Consider the following 22,961-nt stretch of genomic DNA (forward strand, 5'->3'; position numbering starts at 1 on the left):
TTACAAATCAAAGCAGCTCTCATCCATGTAACTTTCTTTTAATATTACAATTTTCTCATTGTCCCGTGTCTGTCCCGACTGCCATCATTGAATGAATGTTGGCTCTAATCTTCCGTGAAATGGTGAACGAAATGACCCTGTGTGCTGTTAATACTGCCACATTCATAGAATATGTACCTTATGGCTGCATAATGTGTGAAAAGTATCACCTGCTTCCATGATTGGATATTTGTCTCCCTTCATGTCCGAGGTCTCACACTTTTCTTTATTGTCCCTCAGCACAAAATGTTCATCTACCGAGGGAAGGAGTACGAGCGCAGAGAGGATTTCGAAGCACGTCTTCTCACTCAGTTTCCCAACGCAGAGAAGATGAAGACGACCACGCCGCCCAGCGAGGACACAAAGTGTTCTTCTGGACAATGTATCCTCAGCACAAGTCATTGATTCATTTCTATTTCATTTTTTTTTTTATTTCTTTTGGTGCAGCCGCTGTGTTAAATGCTGCCAGTACACAAAATGAAAGGAACTGTGTTTTTTATTATATGCCACAAATTGACTATGACGCATACTTATGGAGTGATTATCGGGCTGGGAGACATGGTTTCAATTTAATATTAATATAATTAATAATACATATTATTACACAGCTTTGTTGAATACTCAATTCTGATTAGTCAATCACGCCATTCTACGGTCTGTTATATTTGTTTATAGCAGACCGTTGCTATGTATAACAGACCGTTGCTATGGGCGCAGTTCTGATGTCGGACTCTGGCGGACCGTTTTTGTGTCAAATTATTGATTTCTTAAGTAAGTAGCCATGTAATAAGCAGGATAATGAACAGCTAGCGGGTCATTGTTGTGAAATAAACCCTTTCAGGGCGATGCTTCACATCGGGGTGCCGCATCGCCATGTCAGGGTTTATTTCAGAATAATGACCGGCTCGCTGTACATTATCCAGACATTATGTACATTATGTCAGACCCTGCTGTAGTAAAATGAGAGGTCTTTTAAAGGGACCCTGGTGCTTGGAAACACTAATGCTTTGGTCCGCAGGGACCGCTAAAATCAACACAAAATGAAGTTCCTCGTGGTAGCTTTAATTTTTTAATTATAATTTGCTAAAAATCTTTAATTTTTTCATCAATTTTGTGAAATTTTACAATTTGATTTTATTCAGTGTCGATTAACAATATTAGTGAGTTATCAACATGTCCTAATTAATTGCATTTCATTCATCAGAGTTCAAAAGTTTTGTTTATTTCCTTGATGTTTCTGCTGAAGACATCCAGTGTTTCACCGTTAAGCCCATCCTCGACCTGCCTGCCAAGTTCCAAAACAAGCCCGTCTCTGAACAAATAGTGAGGTAAGCAGGATATCCCCTTCTTTACAATTACAGAGTGAGTTACTCAAAGTCACACTGCATGCATTTCAATTACAGCAAGCCCAATTTACTTTCCCTAGTCCCTCAAAAACAATTTAGAGAGCTGGTGATGACATGCAAAAGTGCATTAGCATTTTTTTTTTTTTTTTTTTTTAGTGTGGTGAGTCGAGGGCCGCTGTGGTGAAAGCGATTAAATCTTTGATGTAAATGTTTGTCTGAGTGGAACAAACAGCGGTTGACCTTCGTGTCGTTCTCGCGGTTATTAACTTGCGCCGGCCATCTGCTAATAGTCGCTGCGCCAAGTACAACATTGTTTCTCCGACATCATTAATACCTTTGTGTCGCAGCACCGGGGCCACAGCAAACAGTGGGCCCCTCCACTCCCACTTGTTTGCCCAAATCTGTACGCCAGCCATGCGCCGCATCAGTCGGCTGTGCAAATTCACTTTGGTGTGCCACCCAACGCATCAATGGGCATAATTAAAAGGAGAAACCATCTAGGCAAATATACCTGCGCACTGATCTTATCACACGCCTGCACCGTTGGTCACATCCCCCCCCCCTGCAGCCGCCGCAGCCTGTTGGCTTGTTTGCGAGCTGTGTCTGATTGGAATATGTATCTCTGTTGATAGCATAGATTAGACAACTGTGTTTAGAGAGCGATAGAAAAAATGTTCCACACCAACTGTCTGTCCCTCTCCCTTTCTCTGCCAACTCTTTCTTTCTCCAGCTCTCACCGTGCTTTCCCCGGTTTGTCCCCATCTCTCTCTGAATTCTCCCATTTATTCTCCCATTCAGTGCAAAAGACCAGCGGTGCATAGCAATGAGACTGAGCTGTTTGAGCCAAAGGGTCACAGCAGCAGGCAGAGCACACACCCCCTTCTGACCTTGCTTTGTCCGGACCGTGCTGCTGCATCATCTCTAGCCCGCCAGCTAATGACATGTAAAAAAGGCTTAATTGGGATGGCGCAGCTGATTTAAAGCTGCTTTATTAATCTGTTTATTAGGTCAGAAGCTCAGCGGCTCCTTTTTTTCTTTTTTTTGAGGTTAAAGCCATGCTTTCTCAGCTAATTTGAGAATGCCTCTCATCATTAAATAGTGTGTTGCCCTTTGTGACCAAGCATAAGTACCTCAAGTACCAGCCAGACCTGAGCCACATTTCTCGGTGGAGTTTGAATGTCCCAAAAAGCTTTGTGTGGTCTGTTCATTAGCAATACGTAAACAGTCCTTAGTAGAAAAAGTACACATAAATTGTAGCATCCCATCTGGACACACTTATTGCTGCTACTACAAACATAAAAGGGCAGCGGTTTTGAAACGGCACTGATTCATTTCATATTTTATTCATAATTGTGTGCTAATAAACATATGGCATTGTTTTAGGAATGCAATATGCTTAATGAGGATAATATACCAGTACACAGAAGAAGTGTGAAAGTGGATTTCTGTAGGCGAGATAGAAAGATGGGGGGGAAAAGCGTCTACGTGCCCAGACAGCTGCTCCTTCAGCCACTACGCAACACCATCATTTTCCTAGTGTGAAAAGTCTATTAACCTGATTTAGCAAAGTTCATCCCCACTAGTCATGTGCCGCTGTCACGTTGTGCTGCAGCTTCTCTACGTGTCTGACATGTCGGACTAACCTCGGGTGCCGCCAGTGACGCGTGTGACCCACAAATGAGTTTATTTACCATGCGGACGAGGCCGCGCCGTAGACAGCTGGTCCAAACCAACGTGCTAAATGCCACAGTTTCCTGGCAGAGCTACCCCATAGTGGGCCTGTCCTGTGGTTGACCTGAAGCAAAGCAATCAACCTTTGAATCAAGCCGTAGATTGCCCATAACAGTTTTAATATACTCAGGCGCTGATTTTCTCTCTCCCCAGCTTCTACACAGTAAATGAAGTCCATAAATTCCAGTATTCCAGGCCAGTGAGGAAGGGGGAGAAGGACCCCGACAACGAGTTTGCGGTAATTGTTTTTCCACTATGACTTGGCTTGTCCATTTAAGTTTTTATAAAGGGTTTTACAAATTATTTGATAACATTAGAATCATTGTGAGCATAATTTTCATGCTCTTTTAAATGAAAAAAAAAACTATTAAGCCAGTTTGAATTTCTAAAAGTAACATGAAGGCTACTCTTTTTATTGAACTATAATATAGAATATTTTAGCTATGTTTGTTTGCCAAAGTTGATAAAACAGTTGCTGCATTTTCATCATTTATGGTTGGAGTGATAATGGGCCTATGTATTTATATCCAGTTACACTTTATAATAACCATCATTTATAAATGGTAAATTAATAGTTAATCAAACTTAGTTATTTTACTATTATACAACAAAATGATAATTAATAATGTTTACTAATTATTAGTAATGCTATAATTTATGTTATTTTAACAGTTTATTGTTGCACACATTATATTATATTTGATATACTATATGTATATTTGTTAATGATTATGAAATGATTTGTAAACATTAAAGAAATCATTTGTAAAACATCTGTAAACATTACAAAGATAGATGGACCATATATTTGTAATACTTTGTTAATGCTTAACAGATTGGTTTGTAAACCATCTATGAACTTAATTTGGATGCTATCATAAAGTTGCAACTGCTAATTATAACAAATACTTTAATAAATAAATACTTTGTAAAGCGTCTATAAACGTTATTTAGATAGATAGTTAAAACTTTTTCAATGGTTAATAATTGGTTTCTGGTCCATCTATCTATGTTAATGTTTTACAAACAATTTCTTAAATGTTTACAAATCATTTGGTAATCACTAACAAATACTTAATTAGTATATAAAATGTTATAATAGGTACAACAATAAACTGTTAATAAATAGTTTACTAATATAATCAGAATATAATTTGTATTGTCTCTTATCAGCTATGATACAATATATAAGTTATAAATGTAATTATTTCATATTATACAAACTAATGATAAAATAATAGATATTACAGCATTGCTAACTAAGTTTTAGTTTTGACAAATGATACCTAGAATAGGAAAACATGTATTACATAACATGTATTTCTTTTTGATCTCTCACTCACACACACACACATGCACAGTTATATATAAAACATATCTCGCTAGGAGCAAGTGACTCAGCTCCACTAGCAGGACAAATTGCACATCTACAGGATAATGTACTCAGTAGGGTATGGTACAATAGGCAAAATAATGATCTCCTGTTTGTCTAAAGCTGATAAGGGCTTTTCAGTTTTGAGTCTTTTGATCAGCTTTTCTTTGTCTATTTATCGCTCCTGCTGTTTTATAATTTATTATAGGATGCTGCTGGATTATTGTTTGAGATTTATGTTTGAGGCTTAAACACGTATTTTCCGTCGTTTCCAGCAGAGTAAATCAATAGAAAGGCAGAAGTCTCATTAAACACAGGAAAACTGGCTGCCAACGAGAACATCCAGCACAAATAGAAGTGTTTACAGTGATCCAAATCTGGCTGCCTAATGCAACTATTACTGTCGAATCCTGATTTTTAGTGCATCTTGTGAATTATGTTTTGTGCACACTGAATATCCAGGTTGCGAATGACAAGAACGACAAATTAAACCCACTCTCACTTTCCTCTGTCTGCGTGTTTACTGTGGCATCACTTCAGCTGAGCAGGATGATGTATTTAACTCATCTCAGACTCACTCTGACTGATAGGACTCTCTCCGTCCTGACAGTGAGGTGATGGATACATATTGCATCTGTCAGACCTATTAAACACGTCAATGTACACACAATTCACCAAGTATGCTCTGAAGCGAGCTCTCTTTTCTTCCAACACATAAGGGAAATCATCACCTCCGGTAGTGTGTTTTTCTTCTTGAGATTTAGGGTTGATATATTAGATAGGGATACACCGATCCCACTTTTTAAGTCCCGATCTCGATACAGATACCTGGGCTTTGGGTATCGGCCGATACATAGTACTGATCCGATACCAGTGTTTAATTAATAGGCTGTATGCCTCACTGTGTGGAAGTCAGTGTTCTTTTATGTGTAAGGCAACATCAGGCTTGACTGAATTAGTATTTTATTTATATAAATTGAATTTTTATTTATTATTAAAATAATAAATCGTACACCAGCAACTTGGTGAAAAATCTTCAAATGTAATAGACTTTTTAATTATTATTAAAATAATAAATTGTACACCAACAACTTGGTAAAAAATCTTCAAAATTAGCTGAATTTTTATTTATTATTATAATAATAAATCATGCACCAGCAACTTGGTAAAAAATCTTCAAAAATAACAGACATCTTATTTATTATTAAAATAATAAATCTACACCAGCAGCTTGGTAAAAAATCTTCAAACGTAACAGACTTTTTATTTATTATTAAAATAATAAATCTTACATCAACAACTTGGTAAAAAATCTAAATTAACAAGAATTACAATTCATGTGTAAACATTTTTAATGCAGCAAAAAATCGGTCAAACTTTAAACAGGAATTAAAATTCCAGTATATAATGTTTATACTATATAAATATTGAATAGAGTTGAATAGATCGTATCCATTGTCACCGATACCCGATCCAGCTGTTTGAGTCAGTATCGGCCTGATATCCGATCCGGTATCGGTGCATCCCTAGCATTAGAGGAGATTCCATCTTATTTTGGCTCTCTGTGAGCTGACAGGGAGGCAGTGCACACCTCCATCCCACCAGCTCCCCCTACAATGGGCTTTGATTGAACAACTATTACATCATCTTACTCTCATTCATGCAACAACAGTCTGAAAGCATGTTTCAATGAGGGTTTGGCACAAAAACAGCACGTCGTCATGTCATGTGTTGATTTCTGTGCTGCGTTCCGATTTTGTCAACAGAACATGTGGATTGAGAGGACCACGTACTCGACAGCATACAAGCTCCCCGGCATCCTGCGCTGGTTTGAAGTCAAGTCGGTCTCCACAGTGAGTATGAAGGGGCCTGTGTGCCTCCTAATCAGATGAGGATCTGCAGCTTTGCTCAGAGGCAATCGATATGATTTGTCCACTTAAGCTGTATAGACAGCCGCGTGGACGCAGGCATGCCACTCCCCGGACTAACGACGGGGCACGTTCTCTCTCTCTCTGCCAGAGGGCCCACATCAATTCACCAAGCACTCCTTAAAGACTGAAAATAGCTGCACAGCACAAATACAACCAGAGGAGAGCTCAGAACTCGCTCGCTGTTTATTTTCCTGTAATAGAAATACCTGGATTGCTGTATTGAAACCTCGTTGATGAGCGGATGGTCTAACAGCTGCAACACATGACTTCAAGTGTTTACTGTCGCACTTGGAATGGGCACATTACCCCCTCTGTCCCACTGAAACGGCATTAAAATTTCATTATTTTAGCTCTGTTGTTTTGACTAATTAAAAAGCTGGTCTGGTGTCCCCATTTTTGGGCTGGGATGTTGTCTGAGTGTGGAGAAATGAGTGCAGTAACACAAGTTGGAGCAGGTTACAGTATCACTTAGATCCAAAACACCCGCCTCATCATTTTAATGTGCCATTAGTTTGTCCCAAAACAAATGCACTACTTAGTGTAATTAGCCCGGCTAAGTATTACGCAATCAATTACTCTTTTATTTGTCGCTTTGATTAGCCGCTTTCATATCTGCGCTGCTGGTGAGAGCTTCAGAAAGGGGGCATTTCTCCGAGGTTATCTTTAGCCAACAGTCTGCTCACTCAGCATTCATAGTCGTCAAATAGCACCCAGGCAGCTTGGACATTCAGCTCGCCACGATGGCCTGTCTGGTCGTTACATCCTTAGCACAAAGATTTGACTCCCAAGTCCATGTACCAAAGTGCTCCGTTGCCACGCTAATTCAAAGCAGAGGCCTCTTCCTTCAGGCTGAGCTGGAACATGCTGTCAGGAGCAGCTTGCCCCCCAGATGAGCCAGGGAGAGGCCGCCTCCCCGAGGTTAGACTCTATTTAAAGCTTAATGACTGGGCCGAGATTCACCGAGCTAAAGCCTTCCATCTGACAATGCTTTTTATCAAGCTGGCCTGAGACACACCGGCACAGATTGGAGATTTGTCTCCCTGGCACAACATCTTTATCTTTTTTGGCTGGGGTCTAAATCTGACATTTACTCAACAATCCACTCATGTTTCTCCTAAATTCTTACTAGCGAGCTGCGAGGAGGTGATTTTTTTTCCCCATCCAAAGTAATGAGATTGCCTCTATGTGGAGTTTACACAGAGTTTTTTTTTTCACACAGTAGTGGAATTAATGTCAGCGTTTTACTCATCTTTTTCTCAGAATTGCCAATCATGTTTTTGTTGACATGGGAACTGAAATTCCCCTACACCAACCAACCATCCATCATCATTTGACAGTTGCAGGTTCATGTATGGAGCGCAGTGGGAAAATGATTCATTGCTCCTCTATCCGACATGATTTATGTGCGTAGTTAAGGGATTCTAAGCCCATCGTCTAATAACAAACCCCTAGTCAGTGAACACAAAATGTTTCCGCTTGATTGTTGGGATTACAGAGACAGTAGTGATGTATGTGTGTGTGTATACTGAAAGTGGTGAATAAGTGCTGGGAATATTGGATGACACCTTCACTTACTGTGCTGCACAGGAGGAGATCAGTCCACTGGAGAACGCCATGGAGACGATGCAGCTGACCAATGAGAAGATCAGCAGCATAGTGCAGCGGCATCTCAACGACCCCAACCTTCCCATCAACCCCCTCTCCATGCTGCTGAATGGGATTGTGGACCCGGCTGTCATGGGAGGTTTTACCAACTATGAGAAGGTAAACGACATGAAAAAAAAAAAAGATTTATTCTATTGTCTCAACCAGTATGCCTTTATGTCCACATCTCCATTTTTAGCTTCAGCATTAAAGGACCAGTTCGACATTTTGCACTTGAAATGCGTTTTTTTATTTGTGTTAAATGAGAAGATCAATACGACACTTGTGTCTGTAAATATGAAGCTAGAGCCAGGAAACGTTAGCTTAGTTAGCATAAAGACTGAAGCAAGCCTGCTTCTCTCCTGAGGTAACAAAAATCCACCTACCAGCATCTCTAAAGGCGCTTTCACACGTCCGTTTGGCTTGTCCGAAATAATAGTCCAAATAATTTGTTTTCTATTTAGCCGGGTTCTGTTTCACGGTGCACAAATTAAACCGGACCAAATAAGAAAAATAATTTGCTGAGGGGCGAGTTCAAAGGAGCAGCACTGAAGTTTTATCACTTTGACTTGACACTGTGCACACAAATCCCTTCTCCTCCACTTTATCTCGAATGACTTTATAAATGTCACTATGTTTGTGGACTTTCTTTAGCATATTCTGTATGTTCTGTTCGGCCCAGATGTCAAGCGAACATCGGACGGGGCGACCTCTAGCTCACCCGGTAGAGCGCGCACCCCGTGTAGGCTGAGTCCTTTGCAGTGGCGGGGTTTGATTCCAACCCACAGCCTTTTGCTGCATACCATCCCCTTTCTCTCCCCTTTTCCTTTTCACTCTCCAGCTGCTCTAATAAAGGCAATAAATTATTTAAAAAAAAGTCCAGGTCAGTCCTCTCCCACTCATGTTAACCAGTCATGTACTTGTGTCCATCTCAACAAATGCCCACACAGACAGCCTGCGTTTTGGTTCGCTTCCTGCAATTGGGTCGGATTATGTTATGTTCACACTGCAATCGCACCGCACTAGGGTTCGCCCGGAAACGGTCCGAGACCATCTCTCGCAATCGGTCTCAGAGCGGTTGTTTTGGTCCGCACCAGAGTACGATTACAGCGCTCACAACCGCCCAAACGAACCTCACCAGAGTTTGATTAAAACGGACTAAATGTTTGCTTGTGAAAGCGCCCTCATTACACACCTTACATACAACTTCCTGGAGTCTTGTTGTCACAGCGAGGTTGCCAGGCAATCAGCAGAGACTTCAGGAAGTCACTTGCACCCGCCAAGACATAGTTCAGCACATTAACCCTGTAACACGCAACTTTGTTTTTACACTTCAGTTGTTGTAAAGATTAAACAAAAGATATAACGTGTTAATTAGTGAGCTTTAGAGCAACTGATAGGCAGATAAGAGCCAAGAAAGAAAGAAAGAGAAAAGAGCCAGGCTAGCTCTCTTCCCATTTTTCCCTTTCTCGATGCTAATACTCTCAAAAAGAAAGTGATTGAGCGGATTTCCCATAACGCCGAACACAAGATCTTCTGATACATTTTATATTCCTGAAAATGTCTGTAAATTTTGAATATATCTATAAACTATATTCAAGGCTGATTCAGATGAACCAGTTTTTTTTTCCCCTGGTTTGAGTTCATGCTGTGAAATGAAATCATAAGCTCATGCATATTTCAAGTCCTAGCAGCTCTCATTCCATCAGCCTTCATGTTTTTATCACTATACTTGTGACAGACTCACTCACATTTTGTTTGCCTCTCAACATCATAGGTCATCAGGAATCAGTATTTGTTTGAAGGGCCTTTCTTTTGAAAAACATTTCTCACTGAGCGGAACACTCGATTCACTGTAACACAATAGCGACTCGTGTGGAAAGGAAAACTCTTTTTACTTTGTGTTAGATGATATAAAAAGTGATAGCGTGCTGGTTCCCAGCATATATCACGACCTGGAATAGATTCATATTGGTCTTGTGAAACGGTGCAGTATGAGTCAGAGGAGGAACGAGGTGAATTCTCTGCCCTCGGGTCACTCCTTCATCTCAGGGAAATAGTGCAGGTGGTGGAGGAGAGACGGATGTCTCGACTAAAATTTTTCTCATCTTAACAGCCCCTCCCAGTGCGGTCCCCCTTGACTTGTCAGTTTTTTTCTCCCCCGATTCTCATTTTATTTATATTACAACCGTCTCCACATTTCAGATTGTTTCTTCCGTCTTCCCCTGTACTTATTACTCCTCTTCCTCCCGTCATACAAACTTACTCCAGTATCTCTTCTCTCTCTTCTCCAGGCCTTCTTCAATGATAAGTACATCCAGGAGCGCCCAGAGGACCTTGAGAAGATAGAGAAACTGAAGGACTTTATCGCCTGGCAGGTAAGACTTAAGTTCATAATGCTCCTTTGCGTCTTTGTGGAGTGCATATATGAGCATGGTAAAAGCATCATACTGCATCTGTCTGTCTCGCCAAAGATGTCAGGGTTCAAGGAAAATTGTCTAGGCCAGCTCATCACAAATGGCCTGCTTGTTTCCTTTAAAAGAGGACATTTTTCTGCACATTATTACACGGTATTTCTTTTTCCATGGCACATATAATGAGCAGAGAAAGGCATAGCCTACAGGCAGCCGACGTACTGAGCATGATTAGACGGTATGGAGGAGCGTGAGGTGCATGAAAATGTGAATTCATGCCACTTGGCCTTTCAGCATGATTGAGCTTTCTTAATTTGCATGGATTGGCTTTGGGCTATTCATTTGCCTTCCAGGTGCTTTAAACATAGTGGCCTTATATGTAAGTTAATATGGTTTTAGTTATTAAAGGGATATTTTGGGTGTTTTGAAGTGGGTTTTTATGAAATACTTATCCATATTCAGTGTATTATTACCTACAGTAGATGGCGGTCGGTACGCACCCAGTTTGGAAAAGCAGCCACCTAAAAGAAAGGCCCTCCTAAAAACATTAATATCAGTTTGCGCCGGTGCAAGTGTGTGCTATATTTAGAATATTTTTGCCGGTTTACCTTGCCATGAGGCGAGGAACTGAAAATGTTATCTTTGCTTTTGCCAAAGCGACCAAACTACATTGACAAAACAGTAATTTTACCTCACAGAACACGATGGTTGCTGGTCTAGCTGGTGTTTGTGTTATTGTGTGACTTTGGTTAGTTTGGATTCACCAAAGTCACACAATAACACAAACAAACTAACCAATCGAGGCAGCAGTAGACCAGCAACCCCTTTTTTTTGTGAAAATAACAGATTTTTTAATGGAGTCTGGTGGCTTTGGCGAGAGCATAGATAACAACAGTTCCCCGTTGGAAAGGGCTATCTGACTGCAAGATACATTGATGAATATATCCTAAATATAGCGTACACTTAAACTGATATTGATTTTTTTAGGTGGGTCTTTCTTTTAGGAGTACATTGCTTTGCTTCCATGCAGTAACTCCTGTCTGCTTCTTCAAACTGGGGGCGTGCCAATTGTCATCTACTGTAGGTAATACACTGACTATGGAGAAGTACCTCCTACAACCCCACTTCAAAACACCGAACTATCCCTTTAAGGAGTTTATTAATGGAATCGGCACCAGAAATTTGGGAGCCTTTCACAACAAGAGCCCCTGCGGACACGGGGCAGTGAAAGTCACTTCATATACACAGTGGAGAGTTTGAATGCTGACTATGTTCTGTTCTGTATATTATGGCATGTATATCTGAAATGTTGTCTCCCCCCCTACTAAAGCGCTGCTGCTCCTGCGAAAAAATAAAAAGTCACTCTGAAAGGTTACAGCTGAAAATATAATATCGTTTGAAGAACTTGTGAGTGCACTGCGACGAGTGTCCGATGACAGTAAGTGAAGTGAGCGGGGGGAAAAGTGTGTTAAAGAGTTCAGTGGAGATAATAGCGAGAGAGGGAGAGAGAGTGCTGAAGCAAACATTCTGAAGTTATAGGGAGGAGGCTCCACAGCGTGAAGAAGAGACAGCGAAAGATCAGCATTGCCGTTTTTTTTTGGTTTTTTTTGCGAGCTCTGCACCCTCGCTGAGCCTGAAGGAAGTGCACACACAGCAGACAAGAAACGCACACACACACATATTGTGGGAATACATCACACAGCACGTGCTGTTTAACAGCTTACGATGAAGCTCCACAGATCTGTGGCTCATTTGTGGCTCATCTTTGATTAATAAACTCCTGCTTTCTAGTGGAATAACAAGACTTCCTCCCTTTTGGGATTTTAGAAAGCTGCACTGTAGTTTTTGTTTTCTTTTATTACTCTCCCCCCTTAACTTTTTAGCTCTGAACTGAGGGTCACTTTAATAATCTGGAAGTCATGCTTCCCTGCCTTATGGTTCACGCAGGAATTGAGCACAGATACAAGAAGTTTTTCTGTCTGCTTCCTATCGCCAGTTGCAAGGAAAAAGGAAGTTAATTGAATTTGCAGTAGTTGTTCTCCTCTCCGTTATTGTAAAATAGGTCAACTTTGTGCTCTGCATCTCTGGCGGAACTCCTCCGAATCCGAAAAGTTCTTTTGTGTTTGTGAAACCTTTTGTCTTTATAAGGCACGATGATTCACACAGGAATATATTGGCTTCCTATTTGATATCATCCGTGATGCTCGCATATGTATTTCCCCCTTAGAAGTAAGACTGCGGATTTGTTATAATTACTATTTTCCATATTAGTTGCTCCTCTAGTTTTTCCATATTCATTTTTTGAAGTCATGCGGAAATGTAGGAGATCACTGACTGAAGTAGAAGTTGACAAAGCAGGTGAGGGTGACCTAAAAATAGACGCTACTTCATTACTCCTGGAAAGATTATACATTATGTCTGACAAGGTTGGAGTACGCAACTAGATTTCACCTTTAAGACCTGTCAGTTATTTTTGTATCCATCTGGAAGCAAAAGGCACCGAACACTAACGTCTGTTTAGTTTCAAAGCTTTGTGTTGGTTCCAGTGCGACGCTTAAATGTGAAGAAGCCAAAACCATTTCAGCGTCAAATATAGTGTTGGAAATCACACTGCAAATTCTGAAATGATCCTCCACCCACGAACCACAGTGCTAATTAGCAGGAGCTCTGTTGTACACCCCAGTTATACCAGTATGGGAGATAAAAGCGTCGCTCTGTCTTGGCAGCTGTGCCCAGTTATAAATGTCCTTCACATCAAGCCAACCAAACGTTCGGAATCACGGCGGTGTGTATCTTTCATAAGCCCAGAAAGACATGATTGAAGTTGTGTGGTGTGACATGTCACAGAGAAAGCAGAAATACGTATGCCGAGCCCACGCCAAACACGGGGAACCTTTAAAGAGATGACTAAGGCAGAGTTGTTGATTTGAAATGGTATCAGCTGTCTCCTTGCCAGAGCCAGCGCTCTTGTTTATCTCGCGTCTTGAATCTGTCTAAATGAGACAAATGAAGGCGAGCCTGCTCCAATGAACAAACTAAACGGTTCGAAATGAGCCGGTGTGCGCTGTTATTCTGCAACAGCCGATTGTCCTCATCTAGTAATTAGAGGAAATGAGCAACTGGAAATCAGGAAATTAGGTATTGTAAAAAGCTCCCCTGGCAAATACAAAGTAGGTGTTTTTCTGTGATGTTTCTGGTTATAATTAGCCAACGCTGGAGACAGATGCCTAAATTAGCACCTAAAACTTCTCACTGCAGCGTGATCCATTCTTGTTTAAAGATGTTAAGAGTAGCTGAGTGATCAATACATTGAATTACAGACTTAAGGAGGCAATTTTCACCAGCGCAGTATCAACAACATAAACAGAATCTTTCTTTCTGTTTTCTTCATTGTGTTCTTGCTGGTCCCTTCATCTAGTAGAGTGTCTGTCTGACTCACCACTGGCTGTGTGCCTCTCTAAGACCTTTGTGACCTTCACGAAGGGTCTTAATATGTCATCACAGCCTTAATATCCAGCATCTCAAAGGAAAGGTGGCTGTCCCAGCACCCTAGGGGGCTCAGAAGTCTGCATTAGAGAGGGGTAGAGTGACAGGGGTCAGCTAAGAACACCGGGCTCTGAGAGACTCTGATATTTGGCAGCAGTGCCATTTCTTTCATACTTATTTTCAGCTGATAATACTGGCATTCACTTGTTCATGAATGGGGTTGGGGATTCATTTGTAATCACAAAGTGCAGCTTGAAAGTTGTGGTTTGCATGGAAATCTGACGGGAGACTGTGTATATACGCAAAGGGACGTCAACCCTGCATTTATGTATTCTGGAAGTAAAGAAAAATAAACACTCTGGTGGTGAAGTAGTGATCAGTAAAGGAGCAGAGGAACCTCCAGGCCTAATATATTGTTTAATTATTGCTTTGTTCTAAATGCTGTCCAGTTTGCTCCCTATTTATACTTTTATGGGTTTATTATGTCCTAATTATTTATGCCACATTTAAAGCTGCAGTAAATGATTTTTGACCACAAAAACTCTGAAACAAACTCACAGAAACCTAGCCCTGAGTTACAGCTGTTTATCAAGTGTTCCTGGCTAACCTGTTTAGGTCCTGACACCAACTGACAGATGTTGCCACCATAACTTACCATATACTGTATACATGTACCAAACCATTTATATGTAATGTTTGCATGGTGCCCGTCGGCACTATTTGTACATAATTATGTCAACAAAGCACGGAGAAGCTCTGATTATAACACACCCAGAGGGAGAGTGACTTTATTCTCTGCTCAGGTAGACATCACTCCTCTACACAGCAAATAGTTGTTTGCTGCTATATTAATGCTCTGAATATCAAATTTAGCACCTTTAATTTACTTTACTGTTATAATATTTGTTTTTTATAAAGAGTCCAGCTTTTAAAGCTGGCACTGTAACTGTTATTGTGACATCAGGTTTCAACGTTAATGTTCATGCGTCACTTGCCCAAAGTCAATTTTGACTTGCCTTTATAAAAAAAAAGTTTTATTTATTAGCGTTTATCAAATAACAACAAAGAACTAAATTAACTGTCATGTTTAATCTTTATTTAAATAAATTAATCTGGTGTTTCACCCAGTGAAAGAGTTTTTACCGAAATGCTCGCTATGCGCTTCTGCTTATAAACTTTTTCTTTACCTGCCACCATTTTCTAGCGAGTGCTCAATCGCTACTGCACATGTGCAACTCTCAAAAGAGATGAGAAGGAAGCGAGATGGCTCACTCCTTAGCTAGTTCCATTATCAGTTTAATTCTTTTTTACCACATACCCGAGTTGCTAGACTTACTAGCCGAACGCAGCGTTTTGCTTGCCCCGGGCAAGCGGGCAATCCTTATTGTTTAGCCCTGGACGTGTGGTCTTCATGTCTGCTAAGATGAGTCTTGCTCTCACTTTCCCAGCTAGCATTTCAACACCTCACACAGAATTTTCTATCTGGCACTCCGACGTTGCCCTTTTCTCCTATAAAAAGAGCTCTTTGTAATCTAACCTTTAGTGGGGAATATATGCTGCTTTTTTTTTTTTTTTTTTTAGAAATGCACCCCGCAGGTCTCCATTGCCTAATTATCTGATATTAACATTAACCTCACATCAGGTAATATCTCTCTCTGATATCCCAAATCATACACCTGCTGTCTCTGTTAGATTGCTGGAGCAGAATAAAAACTGTTAAAAAAAGTTGGTATATGTAATTAAACTGCTGTTTAATCTGTGTGTTAGCAACCTTGAGCCTCAGTGTCTTCCACAATGAGCTTATCTGTGTGCAGCCACCGAGCAGAGTTCTGTTGCCATGCCGCCACTCAGTCGCACTCAATCATCCTAAGGTCTATAAAAAGATGTGGGTATCCTGAGAGACGTGAATCTTGCCTCAGCTTTCACTCTCGCTGTTTTGTTTTTTCCTCCCTGTTTCCGTCTCACAACAGTTGGTCCTTTCTGACTCCTCTCTCCTCCCCTTTCTCTCTCTCACTCCTGACTTTCCTTCCTTTCACCTTTTCACTCCCTCGGCCTCTTCCTCCTCTCCTCTCCTCTCCTCTCCTCTCCTCTCCTCTCCTCTCCTCTCCTCTCCTCTCTCCTCCAAGAGGTCCCAGCGGTGATGATGAAGGTGCTCAGTATCAGGGGAAATCCTCGCAGGGTGTCTGTAGCCTTCTCTCATTGATCTTTCTGTGCCAGGGCTTTTGGTTTTTGTGGAGTGAACTGACATTTCAGTGAGTGAAATAACCTGGATTTTTATGATACATGCTCAGTATCTCTTTTCAAGCTCACTCCTATCATATGATTCTGTTTTGATGTATTAGTGCAGTGTATTACAAGGCTGAGAACCTGGAGCTACAACATTATAGATGTGTTTTTCTTGCATTAGTCATTTTTTTTCCCCTCTCCGTTAATAAGCCCACCATGTGTCGAAACGTGTGTGTGTGTGTAAATAAAACATGCACCGTTTGAAATTATTACAAAATGTTGCATCACGAAGCTGAAGTGGTGTTGTGTGCGCCAGTTGAGTGAAGTCACTTCTCGCTGTACTGTAGCCTGCTGCGGAGGGGCAGTTTGCCCTCAGAGGACAGGAAGAAAGGCGAGCAGTCTATAGGGATTCAGGGGTTAGCACACACACACACGCACACACACACACACACACACACTTCTTCTTCTTCTCTGGCCAGATACTTCACACACTTCTTTGTACTCTTGAGAAGATGCTTTGTTCCATTTGCTCAAGGCTTAGGTGAATTTGTTAGCAGTGAAAGCTACTGTACTTAGGCGCAAGATGCAGTTTAGTGCTTCCTTGTTGTTGAAATGTGCAAATGCACCACTCTGATCGCGACCGATTAATATAAACGTTTGAATTAAATCCCCTCTAATGTTTTTTTTTATTTATTTTTTTTTTATTCATAAGCATAAAAGCTGCTTTCCTTTCACCTTTAACAGCATTTCTCACTTATAACAGTGAGACAGTCAGGCGATGTTTCGACAGTTGCCATGGGAAAGAAAAGGTCTGCTATTACCACAGCTGATTAACATCTCTGCTGGTTTCTGGCGAGTTATTGTGCAATTCTCCACTGCCTTACCACAGCCAAAGATGGCATAAAACACAGAGGTTATGAGAAAAAAACAAAACCTGTGATTTCAACCAGAAAAGAGAGGGGAAAAAAATCACTCAAATGCTCGCTTCCCGAGGGATGCCGCTTCCTCCTCTTGCCAGATTTAGTCAGCATAGCTTGCTGACACCGACTGTGGCACTGGGGTTTCCTAATTACTAGTTTTCAGCAGTTTCAGTCTCTCTCTCGCTCTCTCTGTCTCCCCCTCTGTCCCTCTACCTGAGATGCTGCTGTTATGTGTTTAGATTTTGCTATTCACCACCTGCCTAGTACAATGTGAGATGCTGGAAAGGGTGCATTGCGTCTGTATTTGCATCAGAGATGGGGAGGAAATCATCCATCACATGCAGTACATGCCTATACATGTAGTCTTCCTCATTGCCTTGTTTAATATTCCCGTGTTATGATGCGTTGATGTTTGGAGGTGGGAGGCAGGGAGGAGGGAGCGTCATGGCAACAGCCTCCTCTGTAGTCTACTTCCACCTGGATGAGATTGCAGTGATATTTCCACACTGATATACATTCACTACTTGTGCTGAGTATGCACAGCCAAGAGGCCAAAGGTCATGCGAGTGAAATTGGATGTATGTGGCGGGACAGGAGCGTATTCCTCTCATGAATGAAGAACCAGCACGTAGCTAACCTCTCGTGTCTCCAGGGTATGTTCAGGATGAAGTTTTCTTACGCTTCTGTTTCGCCCCGGCAGATCCCGCACCTCTCCGAAGGCGTCCGCATCCACGGAGAGAAGGTCACCGAGGCGCTGAGGCCTTTCCACGACCGCTTGGAGGCCTGCTTCAAGCAACTGCGGGAGAAGGTGGAGAAACAGTACGGGGTAAAGACCCTGGTAAGAGCTTTTGCTTGTTTGGGAGCTTTCTGTTACACAAAATGTTCTTTGTAGCTCAGTGTGGTCACTTCTACATAGCAGGAACTAATGGGATCTGCAGCCGTTACTTTTATTACTTCTGGTGAGTTTGGATGAAGATATGTAACATACAGCAATATGTTATTGTTATACCTTTCAGACATCCATTATGTATTCTCGTTCTCCTGTTCCTCTGTTTGTTTTTAACATTTATTCCACATATTTTCGTTTTCAGATACAACATAGATTTCATTGTTCATTACTTTGTCCCATGGTTCCCCTTGAAATCCTTGAACGTTTGTGAATTTGAGGGTGAATCAAGGCCTTGAAAGCTTTTCAGTTGAAGTTGTTTTGACATTTCTTTTAGTCGTTTTTTTGTGCTGTGTCAGAGAAGGCAAGAGACCTCATAGTCTGCCATCAGTGACGCACAAAATATTCCAGTTTTTTGCCCTTATTCCGAAAAAGACAATATTCCTGCTAAGCTGTTTACATGGCTAATGGAAATGAATATTACTCTAATATTCCCGTTTACATGCAGCCGTGCATACTGCGATTAACGTAACCGGTGGCGGACCTGTGCGAAAACAGCCTCCCTCATTCCTTCAACTACCTTCATGAAAAGGACGGTGTTGCGATATGTACACATATCCAAAAACCTGTTTATATCCAAGTCTTTCATAATGTTTAAAAGTAGGTGTGTTTCTCCTTCCAAACAGAAATGTGGGCTTTTCTTTTGGGAATGTATCTCTGCAAACTGTCGGCTAGTTGGTTTGTGTACAACACACAGAGCTGGACGTAAACAGGCATTAGAGGCCGTAAAAAACCCAATTGAGACGCATATTCTGAATGTGCTGTATATATATGTCCAAAGAATTCTCCTAAAACCTGAATAATATCGGCGTATCACACGTCTTGATCGGATAAGGCCTAATTCAGCATATCCAAACAGAATATGCTGTTTCCATGACCCGTATCAAAATTCACAATATTGTCATATTCAGAATAATAGTGGAATATTATGTGCATGCAAATATAGTTATTGTATGGCAGCACAATTGAGAAGAGTTCACATAATCAAGCCTCTCTCTATGTTTAATTGTCTCTGAGCTTCTGTAAAACCTGCTAGTTCTCATTATCAAAATTCTCAGTGTTGTAACAGTAATTAACCTTGATCCGTGTCTCAAACTAGGCCTTAATGGGTCCTTGAATTTGAGGGAAATGGGACTGGAAAGCCCTTAAATTTGATGTTTAATGTGGTGTGAAAACCCTGTTTGTTGTCTGAAAATGTTCAATCTTTAGTATTTTTTTATGAGACATGAGCCACAGGAAAACATCTATCATTCCAAATATTTTACGACAAGCTGTAAAGGTTTGTTTTGCCTGCTTTAAAGTTACAGAAAAGGTGATAGAGAATCACGTTTGTTCCATATTTCTATGAAGTGATGCATGTGATGTATTGTGCAAAGCATTTAAAGCTACAGATCATCACAGTTCATTTTGACAAAGGCCAGGATGGTAGGGGAGCTGTTATTTAGACGCAAATAAAATTCAGAAGACAACCGTGTAAACAACAAAGCCATGTGGCATAGGTTGCTATGGCAACACACAAACATGGCACACAGTGTTAAAGTTAAGAGGAGAGCCGTGATCCCTATTTGGATCTCCTTTCCTGTGGGAGGAACCAGGACTTGACATGATAGAATATTTAAGTAAATAATTAACAGAGCATTTGATGCCATTTCTAAGAGCAGATGTCAAGACCACGATCATAATTCACACATGCTTTAATAAACTACTAGTTTCCTTCCTTTACAGTACGTCCTCCAAATGCACTTCGAACATGTATGTCATACTTTTACTTTTAGCTGAAGTCAGCTGGTTTGCAGTGAGATGCTGCCGGGGACGACCTCCCATCGCGTCTCTCCTCTTTTACAGATTTAATTGTTGCTTGGCCAAGCTTTTCCCTCCATCTTGCCTGAGGTAGAGGCGCCCTCGCTCAATTTAAAGGGAGAGGGTGGTGACCTTTCAATTGAGAGAAAAGCCATCACTTTCCAGGGTGTGATAATAAGGTTATCCCATCAGATGTGTGATGGCCCCTTTTTTCCGCTCGAAAAGACTTTAAATACAGAAAGGTTCATTGTTAGAGCGACTCTTTCCAGGTTTTATCTTCCAGCAGGTTCTTTTTTTACAGAAGTACAGAAAAAGAATCACCAGTTTTTCTTTTCCCATAACTAATGTTTGATTATGTTGCTGCGTCTGGAGCTCTAAACTGTATATAAGATTAGGATAATACTGGGAATGACCTTCAGTCTTCACAGTCTCCCTGCCCCTCTCCTGTATCTCCAGTGCTGTAAACAAAAACAAAAATGCACAGATGACTTCAGAGCAGTCGGTGACTCTTAAGTTGAATTCTTTCTGTTTTCTCTTTTCCTCTGCGGTGTCAGCCGGCAGCAGACGAGCGACGGGGGCCTCGTCCTCACTCCATGGTGCGCTCCTTCACCATGCCCTCCTCCCAGAGGCCGCTGTCGGTGGCTTCAGTCACCTCCATCTCCTCTGACAACTCCCCCTCCAGGCCTGGCTCTGATGGGTAACACCTAGTTCACACTTCTGCAGGGCATAAAATACCACACATCCTCCTCGGCTTTTTGATCATCCCATTTTGAGCAGTTTTAAAATTGTTTTTTGGATTACTGTCTTGTAATAATCCCCGTTATCTCGTTAAGTCTCGGGCCTCATATTTAACATTGTAGAAAGATTTTCATTTCAAACCTAAGAGGATTTCTGTGCTTATGCAGTTTGTGATTAATTAACTGTGTTTTTTGTTGAGTTCATGTAGACTGTTTACCTGTCACATATCCTTACCAACTTTATTTTGAAAATGTGAATCAAACTATTTTAGTTATTCCTGATTGGATCTTTACATATCATCCTTGTTTCAGCTTCGCCCTGGAGCCTCTCCTGCCAAAGAAGCTTCACACCAAGTCTCAGGACAAGCTGGACCGCGACGAGCCCGATAGGGATCGCAAAGACAAGAAGAAGGAGAAGAGGAACAGTAAGCACCAGGAGATCTTCGACAAAGAGATGAAGACCACGGAGATCCCTCTGCAGCCCGCTGAAGCCGTCATACTGTCAGAGACGGTACTGAAAAAGTGACCTGTACAAGGAATTCACCAGTGTTTTACTCTTTCTCTCTCTCTTCCTTTCCTTTTGTTTTAACTTTAACTTCTTGTCTGTTGATTTCCTGAACTGTTCTGTATTCTCCTGCTCCTCTTTTCTTTTTCTCTCTTGTACTCTATCCTACGCAAGTGCAATGACAATTTGCTGTGGGTGTTCATGGTTCACAAAGAAGAAAGCAGGGGTGATGTTAAATGCAGAAAAGTGAGAGAATTTAATATGTGCACAACAACCGGCACGTATTGGCACGAAGAACACAAAATGGTTTGGACTGGCAGCTGCTCTGTATTGCAGTGTGTTTCAAGCTTGGTGCTCTCCCTTAAGCAGCAGCATCATGATGCTCCTTCTTCTTCTTCTTCTTTGTGTTATTACAGACCTGTTTGGGAAGCCTTTTTACACTCTCACACCACATTTTCCACTTGTACACAGGACATCATACAGAATACATACATTAATGAAGTAGTACGAGTTGCAATCATGGATGTATAAAGAGAACTGGATACAGCGTTGGAGTGCGGGTTTCCGTTCATTCCTATGAGAGTTGCTCAGTGGCGCATGAAGCCAAAATGGCTCGACTGCCGAGTGATAAAGTCCTAGTATCATCCGGGGATTTTGCGCATCCATTGAATCCATCGAATGTAGGAAGGAAAATAACTCTGGATTCGGCTTTTAGTGCATTTTAAAACTTTTAGGACCTAATGATTTAAATAAGGGCTATCCAAGTGTTCATACTGGGAAGTCAATTTACCTAAAAAAAAATTATCCGCTGATTTAGGGACGTCTCTTTCCCAATGTAAGTCTATGGGAAAAAGTATTTTTGGGCCCAATGGCATCACATGACGGACACAGAAGTTGTCGTACCGCTGTTCGGCCACTATGAAAATTTGCTTCAAAGCCCGGCGCTCTTCCTGGAGGCTTGGTTCGCAGGGTCTTTACCCTTTTCACTTGATCTTTATTTTTCTCCTTCTCCTCTCTGGACCACATGGCTCACATTTCTACCACCCTGCTGCCCCCCCTGTGCTCTTTGCACTTCACATATCTTTATCTCTCTGCTGTGCTCATGTCCCTCTCCACCGTCCATTACAGCAGAGAGGTATCACTGTGTTCCGCATGCCCAGTGGGAATGCTGCTCACCGGCTAACGGCATTAAGATAAGGGGAGGAATGGGATCCTAAAGAGGCCCCTGGCAGTGGTGGAGCCGTCTGGCTCGTGATAGGAGCCTCTTGCCTCGGGGGGTCAAGGGTAGCGCACCGAGGGGTCTCTGCTGGTTACCAAGCAGCAGAAGTTTTAGTTGAAGTTCTAATCTGGAACACATAAATCAAGAAAATAGCTTTTTCACCCTCTAAACAAATGTCAGTTTTGTGTTTTTAGTGTTCTGGAAAAAAGCCTTACATCCCTGAATGAAGTGTGTTGTTATTTTCAGTGTCTCCCTCGTGGCTGACTGTTTGAGTTTGGCCAATTACAAAGACGTTTGTAAATGTAGCCTACGGTGTGGAATAGCCCTGAGGACATATCTTTTCATATTCAAATTCCTGCCATAATAAAGCTGGGGGAACGCGGTCTTGCATGCAAACAATGATTTGTAACCACAAATAAGATATTGCGACCCAATGAGCACATTTATCCAAAATGGTTTCTCCTCTAGGAATACAAATAGTCGACTCAATATGCGCGTGGATTCACACACGACAGTCCCAGAGTAGATGTGAAAGTCATTTTCTCCTTTAAATGATCTTTTATTGATTCTTCTGTTATATTTCAACTCATTTGCCAGATAATACATTTTGTTCTCACTTCTGTTTTATTGACTCGTCTTGGAATT

The 22,961-nt window shown here is 41.4% G+C and overlaps 1 protein-coding gene across 4 annotated transcripts in view; it reads left to right on the plus strand.

The window, feature by feature from the left end:
• Positions 1-22,961, plus strand: part of dock1 (dedicator of cytokinesis 1) — a 214,321-nt gene that overhangs the window by 187,063 nt on the left and 4,297 nt on the right. For all 4 annotated transcript variants that reach the window (XM_074619550.1, XM_074619551.1, XM_074619552.1 and 1 more), the window contains 9 exons: positions 280-421; positions 1,286-1,367; positions 3,270-3,354; positions 6,255-6,341; positions 8,007-8,183; positions 10,358-10,441; positions 17,810-17,947; positions 20,410-20,552; positions 20,905-21,103. In XM_074619550.1, coding sequence (XP_074475651.1) covers positions 280-421; positions 1,286-1,367; positions 3,270-3,354; positions 6,255-6,341; positions 8,007-8,183; positions 10,358-10,441; positions 17,810-17,947; positions 20,410-20,552; positions 20,905-21,103 — 1,137 coding nt within the window. The remainder of the gene's footprint in view (positions 1-279; positions 422-1,285; positions 1,368-3,269; positions 3,355-6,254; positions 6,342-8,006; positions 8,184-10,357; positions 10,442-17,809; positions 17,948-20,409; positions 20,553-20,904; positions 21,104-22,961) is intronic.

Source organism: Sebastes fasciatus, chromosome 20, assembly GCF_043250625.1.
Source record: "Sebastes fasciatus isolate fSebFas1 chromosome 20, fSebFas1.pri, whole genome shotgun sequence".
NCBI classification, from domain to species: domain Eukaryota; kingdom Metazoa; phylum Chordata; class Actinopteri; order Perciformes; family Sebastidae; genus Sebastes; species Sebastes fasciatus.